This window comes from Canis lupus, chromosome 8 (genome assembly GCF_003254725.2).
Source record: "Canis lupus dingo isolate Sandy chromosome 8, ASM325472v2, whole genome shotgun sequence".
NCBI lineage: Eukaryota > Metazoa > Chordata > Mammalia > Carnivora > Canidae > Canis > Canis lupus.
Window position 1 is genome coordinate 48,037,200 of NC_064250.1, and position 18,641 is coordinate 48,055,840.

Consider the following 18,641-nt stretch of genomic DNA (forward strand, 5'->3'; position numbering starts at 1 on the left):
ATACGCTCTGAAAGATTAGACTCTTCTAGATTACTCTTGAAGATGTGAAAGCATGCTAGAGAATATTTAGTTACTACACTGTTCGTTTTTAAGTTATAGACACCTTTAATTTAAAGCCCACTGTGTACTGAGCACTGTGCTAATAACTTAGTGTATGTTATCTCAGTTCTCCTGTCTCATATCGTTTTATCTCAAAGGCCTGCAAAGAGAAGTAGATAGTATCCTCACTTCACAGATGACACTAAGACTCATAGAGGTTAAGTCCACTTGGCTATTCAGTGGCAAACCCAGAATTTCAGTGCAGTCTGTCCAACTCTAAAATCTGTTTTGTTTATGGAGAACACCAAGCTGATTGGTGTTACCAAGCTGCCAAGATTTCTTTCCTTTCATTTTAAAATTTCCTTTTCATCTATTACTGCTTTATATGGAAATGCTGTATAAAAAGGTGCTTCTTCTTCACCATCCTTTTTTTAAAGCTCTTTCTAGGCAATATAAACCTAATTAAAATATGAAGTGATGGATAAGAATTGTCATTGCTGAATACAAGTAAGCTATGTTGTGATGGTGTAAAGTTATAATATGATTTATGTGAGGCAGAAAATAAACTTTTTCTATATTTGACCCTTTATGTCTATTTGGGTCACTATACCCAATGTAGGGAAAAAACTATAAAAGGTCCGAAGAGCTTACAGTAGATGTTATACCTGTTTAAGGTGGGCATTGTAAGGAAAAGTTAAAAAAAAAAAAAAAAGGAATTTGACCAGAGATTTGAAGAAAAGCATGAAGAGTTGTGTAATTACTCTTTAGGAATATGAAGTACCGTTTTTAAGGGTATAGGCTGACATTTGTTCTCACTGTATACAGCAGGGCCATAAACTAAAATATCCACAAAAACTAGACAGGTAACTAAAATGAGTAAAAATGGGCCAGAATAACTACTTACTGAATGTGGTGAGGATTGTGGCAAACCGCTTCATCTAAAGTGGACAGCCACTATTCCTGTCAGCTCATCATTGGCATGTGGGAACTTAAACCCATTGTTACCAAATCCCTTTAAAATTTGAATTTATCTATGAAATATTTTGCTTTGTAAATAATGGCAGCTAATTCAGATTTTTAAAACTGAAGTGAAAGCCAAATTTCAAAAAATAAAAAAAAAATCGCTTTCTAGGTCATATTTGGCCACCATGTTGCAACCTTTGGTCTAGAGAGTATTGAACAAAAGACATAGTGAGACAACTTTTTGTTCAATGAAAGAAAAACATGACAAGTAGATGATATTTTAGAATAGACTAATGAGGCAGATTATAGAATCTGCCCTTGAAGATCTTTGATAATTTGTAGTCGTTTATAGGTTGTAGATGACTGGTCAGTTAGCTACATATAGGCAAAAGAATGTTATCCTGCCTGTGCTCTGTGGGCACTGAGAGGATTTTAGAACAAGGATTTTAGGTCTCTTTTTTGTTCTTTGTTATCAATTGTAGTCACTTAGGAATGGAGTAAACATGCCTAATGTACCATGGCAATTTTATTTGTTCACAGGGAACAAAAAGAACAGCTTCAGAAGATGAAAGACTTTGGGTCGGAGCCACAGATGCCTGACCATCTGCCACCCCAGGACACGAGGTTGCAGAATGCATCTTCAAGGCCTGGAATGTACCCGGTATGGCAAAATGTGTGCTCAGGAAATGAAATGATTCCTACTTTGTATGTTTGTATGTTTTGTTTGATTTCTTTTTCCTATTGTAATAAGTATAAATTTCCTCCACAAAAAAATGTAAATTTGGGGAAAGTATAAAGCTAGTGGTAATTGACCTTTGAAAATCTTTTAAATGTGGTCGCCTGTGAGCATTTTTCCCCTAGGTTTTGATAAGTACACCAAGCACACCTGAGCTACATGGCTTCATGTTCACAAAACTGTAGAATTTTCCTAATAGTCTCTTTTGTTCAAATAGTGCTGTTTTTCATCTGGGCAGTGCGAGGGCTCCCCATGAACTTTGCTCCTATGAGCCTCATAGTCTCCCCACTTCCTCAAGCTACTAGTTCCACAGCTAAGGAAGGGATCAAACGTCATGCCTCAGTTCAGGCTGTAAAGTTCTGTTAAAGAAGACTTGTTTGATCAAATTCTCTATTTGTTTTGCATTCATCTTTGTGGTTGTTATTTGTTGTTTTACCTTTAAGCCAGTGTTGGGCTTTAAAAATATTGTCATGCAAATAACTTTGTAACAACACAATGAGAGAAAAAAACCCAAATCATTTCATGAAATTAACTCTTCATTTTTCAATGTTCCCTTTCACTCTGGTCTAACACGTAACACTCAGATATAGTTGTTAACACCAACAACCACCATGATGTCACCTCTCCATGTCCTGTCTCCTGACCTGTGTGTGCATCCATCTGCATCTTGATGTGTCTCCTGTTACTCCGCAGATTCAAAGCAGAACTCATTATCATTCTCTATTTAACTTGTTCTTTCTCCTCACCATCACATAGTCACCCAAGCTGGGAACCTGAAAGTCAGCCTTCATTCTTTTCTTTGTCCTGCCTTTCCATATCCAGTCATTCTGTTGATTGATTTTACTACCTTTTTAATAGTGTTCAAATATACTGTCCTCCACTTCCCCACAATCTCAGTTCTAGCCTTCATCGGCTCTTGCCTATATTATTTCAGATTATTTCATCTCCCCATCTCACTCCCCTCTGATCCCGTTTTCCATTCTGCTGCTTGAGTGATTGTTTTGCTGTATTTTTTAATCAAATTTTGAGGTTTAGTTTACATCTCATAACTCATTTTAAGCCTACATAGGTTTGTGTTTTGACAAATAGAAGGAAGAACAAAATTTCCATCACCTGAAAAAGTTCTCTAGTGCCACTGTGTACCCCTACACCTCACTTAAGACAGCACTGATGGGGCTTCTGGCCAAAATGGACATGCAAAAACATAAATCTCACTATGTTGCATGTGCCCTCACTTTAGAATGCTTTTGTATTCCCCCATGGCTTTCAGGATAAAATCTAGAGTCTTTTGCATGACCTTTTATGTTTTCTTCCTGAACTTAACATTACTTACCATTACCATCACTCTGCTACATTCTGCTTTCGTTCCACATGGAGCTTCCTACAATTCAAAGTGTGCCAGGCTCTTCCTCTCTATTGTTTTGCACATGCATGTTCTCTAAAACAGAGTTTCTTTTCTTTCTCTTCTTATCCCTTCTCCAACTAGTTCATCCTTGTTCATTTTTTTAGAACTCAGCTCTGTATCTTCTCTTACACTTGTGTAAGATGGTTGCCTTCACATGTACCTCTGTAACGTCTTATACAAGCCTCTGTCATGGCCATTATCCTGTTGTATTTTGTCTGTTATCAGGTCTGTCTTTCCTTCTAAACAGAGCTCTTAGTGCACCTGGGTAGCTCAGTTAGTAAAGCGTCTGCCTTCAGCTTAAGTCATGATCTCCCAGGACCCTGAGATCAAGCCCTGCATTGGGCTCCCTGCTCAGTGGAGAGTCTACTTCTTCCTGTTCCTCTGCTGCTCTCCCTGCTTGTGTGCTGTGCACACGTGCACTCACTCACTCTGTCTCTCTTTCTCTCTCTCAAATGAATAAATTAAAATAAAATATTTAGAGCTCATAATGATAGGAACTATGTCTTTTATCTTTGTATCTCTTAGCAAATAGTAGAAGCTTCAAATTATAGTTCCATGTGTCTGCTTTATTCACTTCACAAATCATAAACATTTTTCTGTATTCCTGCATACATTATTATTTTTGAAGCATAATTTATTAAAACTATTCCACTTCTGTTAGACAATTGGTTTCTAATCCTTCAGCCTTATTATTAATAGAACATTAATGAATTTTTTGTGTCAAGTTCTTAATCTAGATAACTTTTTAAAATAACCTTAAATTCCCAAAGTGGGATACTTCAGTAACAGAATAAGGACCTTTTATAATGATTCCTGAAATACAGCCAGTGGCTCTCAAAAATAGTTGTGTAATATGTATACTAGAGCCTTGCAGGTGTCAGCTTCTTAATATTTTTGGTAGATTTAATAGTTTTAAAATGTTTTAATATGCATTTTTAATAGTGAACATGAGTATTTTTCCATATTAGTTAACTAATTTCTTCCTATAAAAATTCTATTTTGTTCTTTATCCATTTATCTGTTGACTCTTAAGGGTTTTTTTTTTCCAATTTATATTATTCTAAATATAGTATAGATACTAATCCTTTCTCATATAAATACTGTAGGGATGTTTTGTTTTGTTTTTTTACAAGTGTGTGTATTGCTTTCACTATGTAGTGTGAAGAAAATACTTTTTGTTTTATTTATAGACAAAGTCCCAAGTATTCTTTTTTTTTTAATTTTTTTTTTTAAATTTATTTATGATAGTCACACAGAGAGAGAGAGGCAGAGACACAGGCAGAGGGAGAAGCAGGCTCCATGCACTGGGAGTCCGACGTGGGATTCGATCCCGGGTCTCCAGGATCGCGCCCTGGGCCAAAGGCAGGTGCTAAACCGCTGCGCCACCCAGGGATCCCAAAGTCCCAAGTATTCTTAAGATATTTGAAACAGGTCTGGATAGCTGTGCTCCACACAAAAGTTTTTGTCTTATATGGCATTTTCTTGGAGTTTAAAATGCCATAATCAAATGTTTATCCTTAGGTAGTAACTCTTTGTCTTTAACTGTAGCCTGTAGTGATCTCTAGTTAAACAGCATCCTTATATATTGGCCAAATCCATTTCATTACTTAAAAAGTTTTTTTTAAAGCACAGCCCATATGTGAGTAAATGTGTAAGGAATGCATATATTGTTGGCTGGTCTGTGTAAGGTCTAAAATAGCTGTCAGTGATTCCACACAAATCTTAAAATAATTTGTTTGTGTGGAATCAGAAAAGACCCCGAATAGCCAGGGGAATTTTAAAAAAGAAAACCATATCTGGGGGCATCACAATGCCAGATTTCAGGTTGTACTACAAAGCTGTGGTCATCAAGACAGTGTGGTACTGGCACAAAAACAGACACATAGATCAATGGAACAGAATAGAGAATCCAGAAGTGGACCCTGAACTTTATGGGCAACTAATATTCGATAAAGGAGGAAAGACTATCCATTGGAAGAAAGACAGTCTCTTCAATAAATGGTGCTGGGAAAATTGGACATCCACATGCAGAAGAATGAAACTAGACCACTCTCTTTCACCATACACAAAGATAAACTCAAAATGGATGAAAGATCTAAATGTGAGACAAGATTCCATCAAAATCCTAGAGAAGAACACAGGCAACACCCTTTTTGAACTCGGCCATAGTAACTTCTTGCAAGATACATCCACGAAGGCAAAAGAAACAAAAGCAAAAATGAACTATTGGGACTTCATCAAGATAAGAAGCTTTTGCACAGCAAAGGATACAGTCAACAAAACTCAAAGACAACCTACAGAATGGGAGAAGATATTTGCAAATGACATATCAGATAAAGGGCTAGTTTCCAAGATCTATAAAGAACTTATTAAACTCAACACCAAAGAAACAAACAATCCAATCATGAAATGGGCAAAAGACATGAACAGAAATCTCACAGAAGAAGACATAGACATGGCCAACATGCACATGAGAAAATGCTCTGCATCACTTGCCATCAGGGAAATACAAATCAAAACCACAATGAGATACCACCTCACACCAGTGAGAATGGGAAAAATTAACAAGGCAGGAAACAACAAATGTTGGAGAGGATGTGGAGAAAAGGGAACCCTCTTACACTGTTGGTGGGAATGTGAACTGGTGCAGCCACTGTGGAAAACTGTGTGGAGGTTCCTCAAACAGTTAAAAATATATCTGCCCTACGACCCAGCAATTGCACTGTTGGGGATTTACCCCAAAGATACAAATGCAATGAAACGCTGGGACACCTGCACCCCGATGTTTCTAGCAGCAATGGCCACGATAGCCAAACTGTGGAAGGAGCCTCGGTGTCCAACGAAAGATGAATGGATAAAGAAGATGTGGTTTATGTATACAATGGAATATTACTCAGCTATTAGAAATGACAAATACCCACCATTTGCTTCAACGTGGATGGAACTGGAGGGTATTATGCTGAGTGAAGTAAGTCAGTCGGAGAAGGACAAACATTATATGTTCTCATTCATTTGGGGAATATAAATAATAGTGAAAGGGAAAATAAGGGAAGGGAGAAGAAATGTGTGGGAAATATCAGAAAGGGAGACAGAACATAAAGACTGCTAACTCTGGGAAACGAACTAGGGGTGGTAGAAGGGGAGGAGGGCGGGGGGTGGGAGTGAATGGGTGACGGGCACTGGGTGTTATTCTGTATGTTAGTAAATTGAACACCAATAAAAAATAAAAAAAAAAAAAAAAAAAAAAAACAAACAATCCAATCATGAAATGGGCAAAAGACATGAACAGAAATCTCACAGAGGAAGACATAGACATGGCCAACATGCATATGAGAAAATGCTCCGCATCACTTGCCATCAGGGAAATACAAATCAAAACCACAATGAGATACCACCTCACACCAGTGAGAATGGGGAAAATTAACAAGGCAGGAAACAACAAATGTTGGAGAGGATGCGGAGAAAAGGGAACCCTCATACACTGTTGGTGGGAATGTGAACTGGTGCAGCCACTCTGGAAAACTGTGTGGAGGTTCCTCAAACAGTTAAAAATATACCTGCCCTACGACCCAGCAATTGCACTGTTGGGGATTTACCCCAAAGATACAAATGCAATGAAACGCCGGGACACCTGCACCCCGATGTTTATAGCAGCAATGGCCACAATAGCCAAACTGTGGAAGGAGCCTCGGTGTCCAACGAAAGATGAATGGATAAAGAAGATGTGGTTTATGTATACAATGGAATATTACTCAGCTATTAGAAATGACAAATACCCACCATTTGCTTCAACGTGGATGAAACTGGAGGGTATTATGCTGAGTGAAGTAAGTCAGTCGGAGAAGGACAAACATTATATGTTCTCATTCATTTGGGGAATATAAATAATAGTGAAAGGGAATATAAGGGAAGGGAGAAGAAATGTGTGGGAAATATCAGAAAGGGAGACAGAACATAAAGATTGCTAACTCTGGGAAACGAACTAGGGGTGGTAGAAGGGGAGGAGGGCGGGGGGTGGGAGTGAATGGGTGACGGGCACTGGGGGTTATTCTGTATGTTAGTAAATTGAACACCAATAAAAAATAAATTAAAAAAAATAGCTGTCAGTGAAGAACAAACAAACTAGAAACAATGAACTAAAAGAAAAGTGTAGTGAGTATTTGAATCAAACTTGTAAAGATTAAAATAAAATTTAATAATTGTGTTTCAGTATTGAGTAGATAGGTAGGACCTATCTATCTAAGAGGTTCTACTGTCTCTTTAATACATATTTCTGTTGACATTTGGTGATTGCTTTGTGAAAACAAATGCAACCATTGCACGCTACAGTAGCACTCCCTCTTGAGTAGGTTACTAAATGTTCTATTCAGTTTCTTTGTTTTGTTTCCTGGTTTTGGTGTTGTATGTTGGTACCAGTCCTGCCACAAACTACTGTTGTCAACTAGACAACTGAATAGAAGTGAGGAGGCTAGCTAGAGTTTATTTCACTGGAAATTCACTATTTTTGTAGAGATAGGCCACCAGAGTGAGAAAGATAGTTTATAGCAGAGATTCTTAGCCAAGTGGTCAACATCAGAATTAATCATGGAGGTTTTGTTTTTAATTAATGCTAGGATCTCCCCTACAGAAATTCAGTAGGTGTGGGGTGGGCCTGGGGCATTTATATCTAAGTGGCTAGCTCCCTAATATTTCAGGAAGGAGAAAAGAGAGAGGATAGTACATTGGAGGGGAGGGGATGGTAGTGTTGAGGACAAATTTTTTTTAAGTGGGTATTTTATTTATTTGTACTTAAACCTGTAAACCAGCCAGCCAACTGGTACTATTATCATGATACATTAAAATACAAAACATCTTTCTGCAAATACTAAAATAATGAACACATTAGGAGTTAGTGTAAAACAACACAAGGGGCAGAGGAAATCAGTGAAGCACATGTGGTTTAACCCTTCACCGTAACAATTGAAGTTATTAACAAGTAAAGCTTCACAGTCTCTGAAAATACAAATAATCCTTTGTCACACATCTTTGTATTTTTACTTCCTATTCTTGAGGTTAGATCCTAGAGCTTAAAGATACCCAAATTAGTATAGTATCTAGTTATTTATAGCCAGAAACATGCCGTGTTGTCCATAGCAGCCAATGCTACTGAAACTTCCTTGATTAGACTCCAGTCATACCCCCTCAATTTGACAAAATAAGCACAGTGAGGAACAGAATATCAAGGCAGAGATAACAGGACCCTAAAATATAAATACTAGGAAAAGTAATACAGCCGCTGCCCAAATTGAGATTGAATAATACACTCATCATCATACGTCTTCAGGGTCTGTGTTCACAGAGTAATTTGGGAATAAATCCATTATTTGCTGGGTGCTAAAATCCTTAGCAGTTTTTTGTATTACATTATTGGCTTTCCCCAACAGTTTCTAAGATAGACTCCAAATCACTGACAGAATTTTGCTGGAACTGGATCTGGGGCTGCAAGGATTCCTCTCCACAATTGTGGAGCTGATTGTTCCAGGTCTGGTTGTTCCAGGCTTGGGGGCACCAGCTCTGACTCTTCCAGGAATAGTTGCTCCAAGACTGACTGTTCCAAGTCTGGTTGCTCTATATTGAAAGGTTCCAGAAGTGTTTATCAGTTATTCCTGGTAGTAAGAAGAGAAGCCTGAGTATTCAATAGTTGCTGAGCTTGTTCTGAGTCACACTTGCTATTTGGCCAGTTATTTTTCTGCCACTTCTTACATTTCATTCTCTGGTTCTGGAACCAGGTCTTAACCTGCTTATAGCTAAGGTTCAGAATGTTGGGAAGTTCGGATCTACTTTAGAGTGAGGTATTTCTGTCTCTGAAATCTGTCGTTGAGTACATATAGCTCTGAGAGGACAGGGTTCTGATCTTCTGTTTCTTGCCCAGGGCCATACCTTCCTTCTTCACTGTGCTCTCCTCTATAGAAGCGGCCAGTAGTTTTACTCTGGGACTGGTGGAAGAATCGGGGCTGTCCTGAATAAGCAGATCTATGGAGGAAGGAAGAGGAGAGACAGTTTCCACATGGGGTGTCTCAACAGATGACATTTGCAAGGACACATAATTTTTTTTAGACCCATAAATCTCAGGCATTTGAGAAGAATCCCTAGAATTGGGTGCTTTGGGGCAAGGCAGATACGGGCTGAACTGAATCCACATTCCTGTTGCTGAGTTAAGGGTAGAGGGAAAAAAACAAAGAATGAGAAACAAGATTGATTTTGTTTTGGTTTTCTTAAGATTTTATGTACTTATTTTATTATTAGAGACAGCAGGAGGAGCAAAAGGAGAGGGACAGAGTCTCAATCTCTGCTTAGCTTGGAGCCTGACATGGGGCTTTATGTCACAACCCCAAGATCTTGATCTGAACTGAGGGAATCAAGAGGGAATCCCCAACTGACTGAGCTACCTAGACACCCAAAGAGCAAGATTGTAAGAAAAGACCCAGGCTTATGTATCTAGGTGGAAAAGCTTAGAGAAATATGAAGATCTCCAGATGTAAGAGGGTCAGAAAGATGGGATGAAATAGGTCACTACCTCAATAGCAAGAGCCAACCAGCCCAATCCAGCAAAAGGGCAAAGACGAATTTTTTTCCTTTTTCTAAATAACCTAATTGAGGTATAATATAGCATGTAATTTGCCCATTTAATTGTGTGGTTCAGTGATTTTTAAATAAATTTACTAAGTTGTGCAACTGTCATCATAATCCAGTTTTAGAACATGTTCGTTATCCCAGTAAGATCCCTTTTGACAATTTGCAGTTAATCCTCATTCCTACCCCAGGTTCCAGGCAACAATTAATCTACTTTCTGACTTTGTAGTTTTGCCTTTCTGGGCATTTCATTTAAATGGAATTCATACAACATGTGGTCTTTCATGTCTGTCATTTCTTAATTCGCCTGATGTTTTCAAAGTTCATCCATGTTGTAGCATGAACCAGTACTTCATTTCTTTTTACAGGCAAGAAATATTCTATTATATGGATTATCATATTTTGTTTATCCATTCACCAGTTGACAGAAATTTGGATTTTGAATAATGCTGCTGTGAATACTTCTGCAAGTCCTTTGGTGGATGTGTGTGTGTGTGTGTGTGTGTGTTTTGGATAGACACCTAGGAATGGAATTGCTGAGTGTGTAAGTTTATGTTTAACTTTTTGAGCAACTGTTAAACCATTTACCAAAGTGGTTGTACCATTTTACATTCCCATTAGCAATCTAAGTGGGTTCTTATTTCTCTGCATTGTTGCCATCATTTGTTATTGTCTGTTTTATTAACTGCAGCCATTTACTGGGTATGAGATAGTATCTCATTACGATTTTAATTTGTACTTCCCTAATGACTAATGATGTTGAGCATTTTTTCAAGTGCTTATTTATGTATCTACTTTGGAGAAATGTCCAAATTTTTTGCCCATTTTTTCCCTATTATTTGTCTTATTAAGTTGTAAAAATTTTTCATATTCTAAGTACAAGTCTTTTGTCAGATACATGATTTAGATATTTCTCTCCATTGGTGTATTTTTAAACACAAAAAGTTTTTAATTTTGAATGACCAGTTTGTCAGCCTTTTCTTTTATGGACAGAGAATCAGATTTTAATTGCTGCTAATGTGTGAAAACATAATGATGTGTTTATCTACTAAACCATTTACTCTGTTCTCCAGCCTCCAGGGTCCTATAGACCACCCCCTCCTATAGGTAAACCACCAGGTTCAATTGTAAGACCTTCTGCTCCCCCAGCAAGATCATCTGTTCCTGTGACCAGGCCGCCTATCCCAATACCACCACCACCGCCTCCTCCTCCTCCTCCTCCACCTCCTCCTCCAGTGATAAAGCCACAAACTTCAGCTGTGGAACAGGAACGCTGGGATGAAGATTCTTTCTACGGTCTCTGGGATACAAATGATGAACAAGGACTGAATTCAGAATTTAAACCAGAAACTGGAACAATTCCATCTGCTCCAGTGTTACCACCCCCACTGCACCCTTCCATTCCCCCTCCTGGCCCACTGCCTATGGGTATGCCACCAATGTCCAAACCACCACCAGTGCAGCAGACTGTTGATTATGGCCATGGCCGAGGTGAGTGATGGTGACAGGTTTGTATTTGGGATTGTCAAGAAATTGTTAGCTTCAGCTTTGTCTTCTTTTAGCTTCATTCTTACCATGTTTTGTCCCTGATTTGTTTCACCAGATATGTCCACTAATAAAGTTGAACAGATACCCTATGGAGAAAGAATAACTTTGCGTCCAGATCCACTACCTGAAAGATCAACTTTTGAGACAGGTAGGAGTCCCAGAGAGAGCAGTATTTTTAAACCTTTTAGGACCTAGTTATCATTTGCTTTTCCTTTTGATAAGATTATCTGGGCCTCCCTTTAAAATAGCTAAAAGATTCATAAGCTGAATTTAGAACAATAGTTTATATTAGTTCTAAAGTTAGATTTGCAGTCTTCAGCTTTTATTTCAGAAGAAGGGCTATAGCTCTTATTTTATACTAATTATTTCGTAGAGCATGCAGGCCAACGTGATCGTTATGATAGAGACAGAGATCGTGAGCCTTATTTTGATCGTCAAAGTAATGTCATCGCAGATCATCGAGATTTCAAAAGGGATCGGGAGACACACAGAGACCGAGACCGGGATCGGGGTGTTATTGACTACGACCGGGATCGATTTGATAGAGAACGCAGACCTCGAGATGATAGGTATGTTATGAAAAATATCTTTTTTGCCAGGTATACAAATTACCATAGACTTAAATTTGGCAAAAGTCATTGCATCTAAAGGAAATTCATAAATTTTTATACATGTGTGTATAGTTTGGAGAGGGAAGAACAGTTCCAGACTAATCTTTAGGAAACTAGATGCTTGAGTTTTGTGAGCTTGAAATCCAGAGAAATAAATGGGAGATGAGGATAGCCAGTGAGGAAACAAAATAGTATTGTCAATAAAGATGCAGCCATTATTTAAATAGTAGGCAAACAGTGTATTTTTGCAATTCATGAGCTCTTTAGATATGTGTATGCAAGTCAGACTGAAATGGAAAAGCAAAATAAAGGGGCACCTGGGTGGTTTAGTCTGTTAATCGTGTGCCTTTGGCTCAGGTCATGATCCCGAGGTCCTGGGATTGAGCCTTGCATCAGGTTCCCTGCTCCACAGGGAGCTTGCTTCTCCATCTGCTTGCAACTCTCCCTGCTTGTGCTTTTCTCTCTCTCCCTCTCACATTCTCTGTCAAATAAATAAATAAAAATAAATAAAATCTTTAAAAAAAGAAAAGCAAAATAAAAATATTGACTATGTATAGTAACTACCCATGGAAAAAATTGGGCAGATAGTGGTATTGCATTGTAAGACAGAGACCTCCACATTTATTTTCTAAAGCACTCCCTGTTAACATCTTCTAGGACTCAGTCATATCGAGACAAAAAAGACCATTCCTCATCCAGAAGAGGGGGATTTGATAGGCCATCCTATGACAGGAAGTCTGACCGACCAGCCTACGAAGGACCATCCATGTTTGGAGGTAAAGCAGTGCCTTATTAACTATGAGGATGTTGAGAATGCAAACCACTGGAGATGATTCCCACTGTAGCTATGGATTTAAACTTTCAGAGCAAAATGTAGTCACAGATTTTTCAGAGATGGCAACATTATTTAAAAAATAGCAGTGTAGGGGTGCGTGGGTGGCTCATTCGGTTAAGCATCCAATTCTTTATCTCAGCTCAGGTGTTGAGCTGAGGGTCATGAGTTCAAGTCCCCTGTTTGGTTTCATGTTTGGATGTGGAACCTACTTAAAAATTTTTTTAATTTTTGTAAAAAATTTTAAAATAACAATGTAATTAATGAAAGAAAACAAATTGTTCTTTTGTATTATTAAAGAAATTTGGAAAATAGAAACATAATCAGTTATAATGCCACCATCTACCATACCACAACTATTATAATTTTGTATATTTCTTCTCATTCTCTTTTCATGTATGTATTAATGGAGTTGTAATCAAAGTGTAAATACAGTTTCTTTATCATGCTTATTCCCAGTAATATTGTACCATATACATTTTTCTATATGTAAACCTATTATAATAATAGCTCTGTAATATTCCATTGAGTGAATAAAATATGAAACCCTTTTTGTTGGACATTTAGGTTGCTTTTAGTTTTTCACCACTATACACTTAATCTAAAAACGCATCCCTGTTTGTAAGAGCAAGCTTTCCTAAGCTGGTGACCCTTGTTCATAAAGCTGTAAAGCTGGCATTACAGACAGACTATAAATCATACTTGGGACTGTCCAGCAAAGTGTAATTGTTATTCTTCTATGTCCTGTTGCTTAACTTTTCCCCTAAATTTAATACAAACAAAAATGATTTGAGTATTTTTTAGAATATTCTGTTTACCTAAATCTTTTTATTTTCTTGATTTCAGTAGATTCACATTACTTTAAATTTTCTCTTATTAAGGTTAAGGGTGCCTCCCAAGTCATCATAAATTATTTTACCTTAGCATGATCGAAGAAAGTTAAAATTTAAAATAATTACCATATAAATAGTAATTTTGTTCAACTGCTGGTATTCTAGGAGAACGAAGAACTTACCCTGAGGAGCGAATGCCCCTGCCAGCTCCTTCACTAAGCCACCAGCCACCTCCAGCTCCACGGGTTGAGAAGAAACCCGAATCTAAGAATGTGGATGATATTTTGAAACCACCTGGCCGAGAAAGCAGACCTGAGAGAGTGAGTCCTATGTAGTTGACTAGCTTTCTTGCAAATCAGAGGCAGAAAGGAGATCTTTTAATATCCTGAGCAGAATTTCTCTACTTTTCTATGACATCGTAATAATCAGATTCAAGGCATCTTACTATTTCCAAATCACCATATAATCTCAAACTGCTTACGCTATAGAATTTAAGAAATTAGAGATTAATTGCTTGGCAAAAAAAAACGTTGAAAAACTTGAGAAAAAAAATTGACAAGAGATCCATTAATTGCTCCATTATTTTGACGAGAGGGAAAGTGGATTTGGTTTTATGGTATATAAAACAAAAAGGACTTGATTTACTTGGGCTTATTTTCCTAGTGACCTCCAAATATGTATTTTTTTTTTAAGTTTTTATTTTCATTCCAGTTAGTTAACACAGTGTTATATTAGTTTTGGGTGTACACATACATCATCTGGTGTACATCAGGACAAGTGTACCCCTTCATCCCCATCACCTATTTAACCCATCCTCACACCCCCCTCCCCTCTAGTAACCATCGGTTTGTTCTCTATATTCCAGAGTCTATATCTTGATTTGTCTCTCTTTCTCTTTTTTTTTTTCCTTTGTTCATTTGTTTCCTCAGTTCCACATATGAGTGAAATTACATGGTATTTGTCTTTCTGTGACTAATTTCACTTAGCATTGTACTCCATCCATGTCATTGCAAATGGCAAGATTTTATTCTTTTTATGGCTAAAAGATTTCATTCTTTTTATGTCTAACATTCTATTTATATATATATGTATACACATACATATGTATATGTATTACATATGTCATACATATGTATTATTATACATATGTATAATACATATGTATGTGTATATATACAATATTTATATATGCACACACCACATCTTCTTTATCCATTCATCTGTTGATGGACACTTGAGCTGCTTCTATACCTTGACTATTGTAAATAATGCTGCTATAAACACAGGTGCATGTATCCCTTTGAATTAGTGTTTTTGTATTCTTTGGGTAAATACCTAGTATTGAAATTGCTAGATCATAGAGTAGTTTTATTTTTAACTTTTGAGGAACCTGCATACTGTCTTCCAGAGTGGCTGCACCAGTTTACATTCCCACCAACAGTGCACAAGGTTCCTTTTCCTCCATCTCTTTGCCAACACCTGTTGTTTCTTGTGCTGTTGATTTTTGCCATTCTGACAGGTGTCAAATGTATGCATTCTTAAGTTTATATTGCAAAATAGTTAGATTATATTTCAGTAAACTGGTACTAGAGATTTCCATCAGCTATTTTGACTACATAGGACTATATAAGTCTTTGTTGGAAAGTCTGTTTCACCTCTTTTTAGTATAGCTACTCCAGCTTTTCTGTGGTTGCTTGTTAGCATGATTTATCTTTTTCATCCTTTTACTTTCAGTCTTATTCGTCTTTGAATTTATAAAGTATGTCTCCTTTAGACAGCACAGCATATAGTTGGATCATGTTTTTTTGTTTTGTTTTGTTTTGTTTTTTTATTTTTTTATTTTTTTATTTTTTTGGATCATGTTTTTTAATGTAGTCTGACAACTTATACCTTTTCATTGGATTGTTTAATCCGTTCATATTATAGTATTATTGATATGGTTAGCTTAATTCCATATTTGGGTTGTTTAATTGTATAGAAATACAACTGACTCGGGCAGCCTGGGTGGCTCAGCGATTTAGCGCCGCCTTCAGCCCAGGGTGTGATCCTGGACACCAAGAATCGAGTCCCACATCAGGCTCCCTGCATGGAGCCTGCTTCTCCTTCTGCCTGTGTCTCTGCCTCTCTCTCTTTCTCTCTCTCTGTCTCTCATGAATAGGTGAATAAAATCTTTAAGAAAAAAAAAAAGAAATACAACTGACTCTTAAATATTGATCTCATATCCTGCAACATTGTTAAACTCATTTATTCTAATTAATTTTGTAGTGGATTCCCTAGGATTTTCTGTATACAAGATCATGTGATTTGCAGATAGAGGTTTTACTTCTTCCTTTCTAATCTGAATGCTTTTTATTTCTCTCTCTCTCTCTTTCTCTTTTTTGCTTAGTTGCCCTGGCTAGAACCTCCAGTACAGTGTTGAATAAATGTGGTGAGAGTGAACATCCTTGTTTATTCTTGATCTTAGAGAGAATACTTTAATTATTTCACCATTAAGTATAATGTTAGCTGTGGGTTTTCATTAGATACCCTTTATCAGGTTCCCTTCCATTCCTAGTTTGTTGAATTTTTTTATCATGTAATGATGTTGGATTTTGCTGAATGCTTTTCCTGCATTTGAGATTTTTGTGATTTTTGTTTTTACTGTGTGTGATTTTATTCTTTTGCATGTGATTTTTTATCATCATATTGATAATGATGTATTGATTAATTGATTTTTTTAAGATTTTATTTATTTAAAAAAAAGATTTTATTTATTCATGAGAGAGAGAGAGAGAGAGAGAGAGAGAGAGAGAGGCAGAGACACAGGCAGAGGGAGAAGCAGGCTCCATGCAGGAGCCTGATGCGGGACTCAATCCCGGGACTCCAGGATCACGCCCTGGGCCGAAAGCAGGCACTAAACCGCTGAGCCACCCAGGGATCCCCCAAGTAATTGATTTTTGGATGTTAATTTGCATCCCTGGGTTAAATCCCATTTAGTCATGGTATATAATTCTTTTTATATGTTGCTGGATTCCCTTTGCCAGTATTTTATTGGAGAGTTTTGCATCTGTATTCATAAGGAATAATCTATAGCTTTTTTGTTTGTTTGTTTGCGATGTTTTTGTCTGGTTTTGGTTTTAGAGTATTATTTTTTTATTTTATTTTATTTTATTTATTTGTTTATTTATTATTTATTTATTTTGGTTTTAGAGTATTTGTGTGATTTGAGATGCTAGCCTCACAGAATGAGTAGGGAGTTCCTTCCTATTCTGTTTTTTGGAAGAGTTTGTAAAGGGTTCTTTAAATGTTTCTTGGAATTTAGTGATGAAACTATCTGGGCCTCTGAGCTTTTCTTTGCAGGTAGTTTTTAATTACTAATTCAGTCTCTTCACTTGTCATGGGTCTATTTCAGATTGTCTATTTTTTCTCCAGTCACTTTCAACTGAAAATGTCTTTGTCTCTTTCTAGGAATTTGCCCATTTCACCTAAGGTGTCCATTTTATAACCATTTTTTATTTCTGTAAAGCAGGCAATTGTGTCCCATCCTTCATTTCTGATTCTGATCATTTGAATCTTTTCTCTTTTTTCTTAGTCAGTCTAGCTGAAGGTATGTTCAATTTTTTTGATCTTTTCAAAGAACCAGCTTTTGGCTCCATTGATTTTTTTTAAATGTTTTTCAATTGTCTATTTTATTGACTTCTGCTCTAATATTATTTCCTTTTTTCTGCTTACTTCAGGTTTAGTTTGTTCTTTTTCCAGTGTCTGAAATTGGAAAGTTAGGTTATTGATTTGAGATCTTATTAATATAGGCACTTACAGCTATAAACTTCCTTATAAGCACTGCTTTTCACTGCATCCCGTAAGTTTTGGTATTTTTATTTATATCAAAGTATTTTCTGATATTTAAATTTCTTCTTTGACCCATTGGTTATTTAAGAATACGATGTTTAATTTCCATAGACTTGTGAATTTCTCAATTTTTTTCTTACTTTAATTTCTAATTTCATTCCACTGTGGCCAGAGACATACTTTGTATTATTTCTGTCCTTTCAGATTTATTAAGGTTTATTTCATGACCCGTCATATGGTGTATCCTAGAGAACGATAGGTCACTTAATTGTAAGGCCTCATTGTAAAAAAATCTCTAAGTGATTTTTTTTGGTTTTTCACTGTGTTTCAGATTGTTGTTATAATGAGAGGATTGCCTGGCAGTGGAAAGACACATGTTGCAAAACTTATTCGAGTGAGTATGGGAAAGCCAAAAAAAATCAGTTGCTTTTGTTAGCCATTTGTCTTCTTAGCAAGCAGTGTGATATTGATACAGGTATTTCCCATTTGATCCATCCTTGTTGACCCATGTGGTAGATTCTTTTCCATAAACATTTTGTTCTGCGTAGACAAATAGTTTTGCCTCTGCTTGAGTTGAAACCACCAGAAGATTGCATATTATTTAGTCATGAGAAGGAGCTTTGGTATGAGCATTCATTAATTTATTCTGTAAATTCTTTTTAACACTTTGGCTGCATGATTTATAGGATAAAGAGGTAGAGTTTGGAGGACCTGCACCCAGAGTTCTAAGCTTAGATGATTACTTCATCACTGAAGTGGAGAAAGAAGAAAAAGACCCAGATTCTGGAAAGAAAGTGAAAAAGAAGGTATGGCATATTCCTCTCAGGTTACATCCTGATTCATTAATAGTATTGAAAGGAAAACATGTTCAGAGAGAAATGTGGCTTTTTTTGAAGACAAAGACTTCTCTTTTTTGAATACAAACTTTAGTAATTAGATGCGGAGGAAACGCTACAAAGTTGTGTCTGTCCAGAAGCTAACAAGAGAAGAGGTTTAGGATGGTTCTTTGTTTTTGCTTACTCCATATCTCTTTTGGGGTATCTTAGGTCATGGAATATGAATATGAAGCCGAGATGGAAGAGACCTACCGCACCAGCATGTTCAAAACTTTCAAAAAGACTCTGGATGATGGCTTTTTCCCCTTTATCATCCTGGATGCCATCAATGACAGAGTTAGACATTTTGACCAGTTTTGGAGTGCAGCAAAAACCAAGGGATTTGAGGTAAAAGAACT

At 36.9% G+C, this 18,641-nt stretch overlaps 1 protein-coding gene and 1 pseudogene across 3 annotated transcripts in view; one reads left to right on the top strand and one right to left on the bottom strand.

Annotated features, from left to right (window-relative positions):
• Positions 1-18,641, top strand: part of YLPM1 (YLP motif containing 1) — a 79,332-nt gene that overhangs the window by 33,943 nt on the left and 26,748 nt on the right. For 2 of the 3 annotated variants that reach the window (XR_007412438.1, XM_025444156.3), the window contains exons 6-14: positions 1,543-1,663; positions 10,829-11,246; positions 11,359-11,451; positions 11,677-11,872; positions 12,572-12,690; positions 13,745-13,899; positions 17,739-17,801; positions 18,094-18,213; positions 18,454-18,630. Coding sequence is in view for 2 of the 3 variants with exons in the window: in XM_025444156.3 (XP_025299941.3) it covers positions 1,543-1,663; positions 10,829-11,246; positions 11,359-11,451; positions 11,677-11,872; positions 12,572-12,690; positions 13,745-13,899; positions 17,739-17,801; positions 18,094-18,213; positions 18,454-18,630 (1,462 nt within the window). In the remaining variant the exon portion in view is untranslated. The remainder of the gene's footprint in view (positions 1-1,542; positions 1,664-10,828; positions 11,247-11,358; positions 11,452-11,676; positions 11,873-12,571; positions 12,691-13,744; positions 13,900-17,738; positions 17,802-18,093; positions 18,214-18,453; positions 18,631-18,641) is intronic. The other variant, XM_025444157.3, reaches the window with a different exon arrangement.
• On the bottom strand, positions 8,315-9,324 carry LOC118355537 (homeobox protein NANOG-like; annotated as a pseudogene).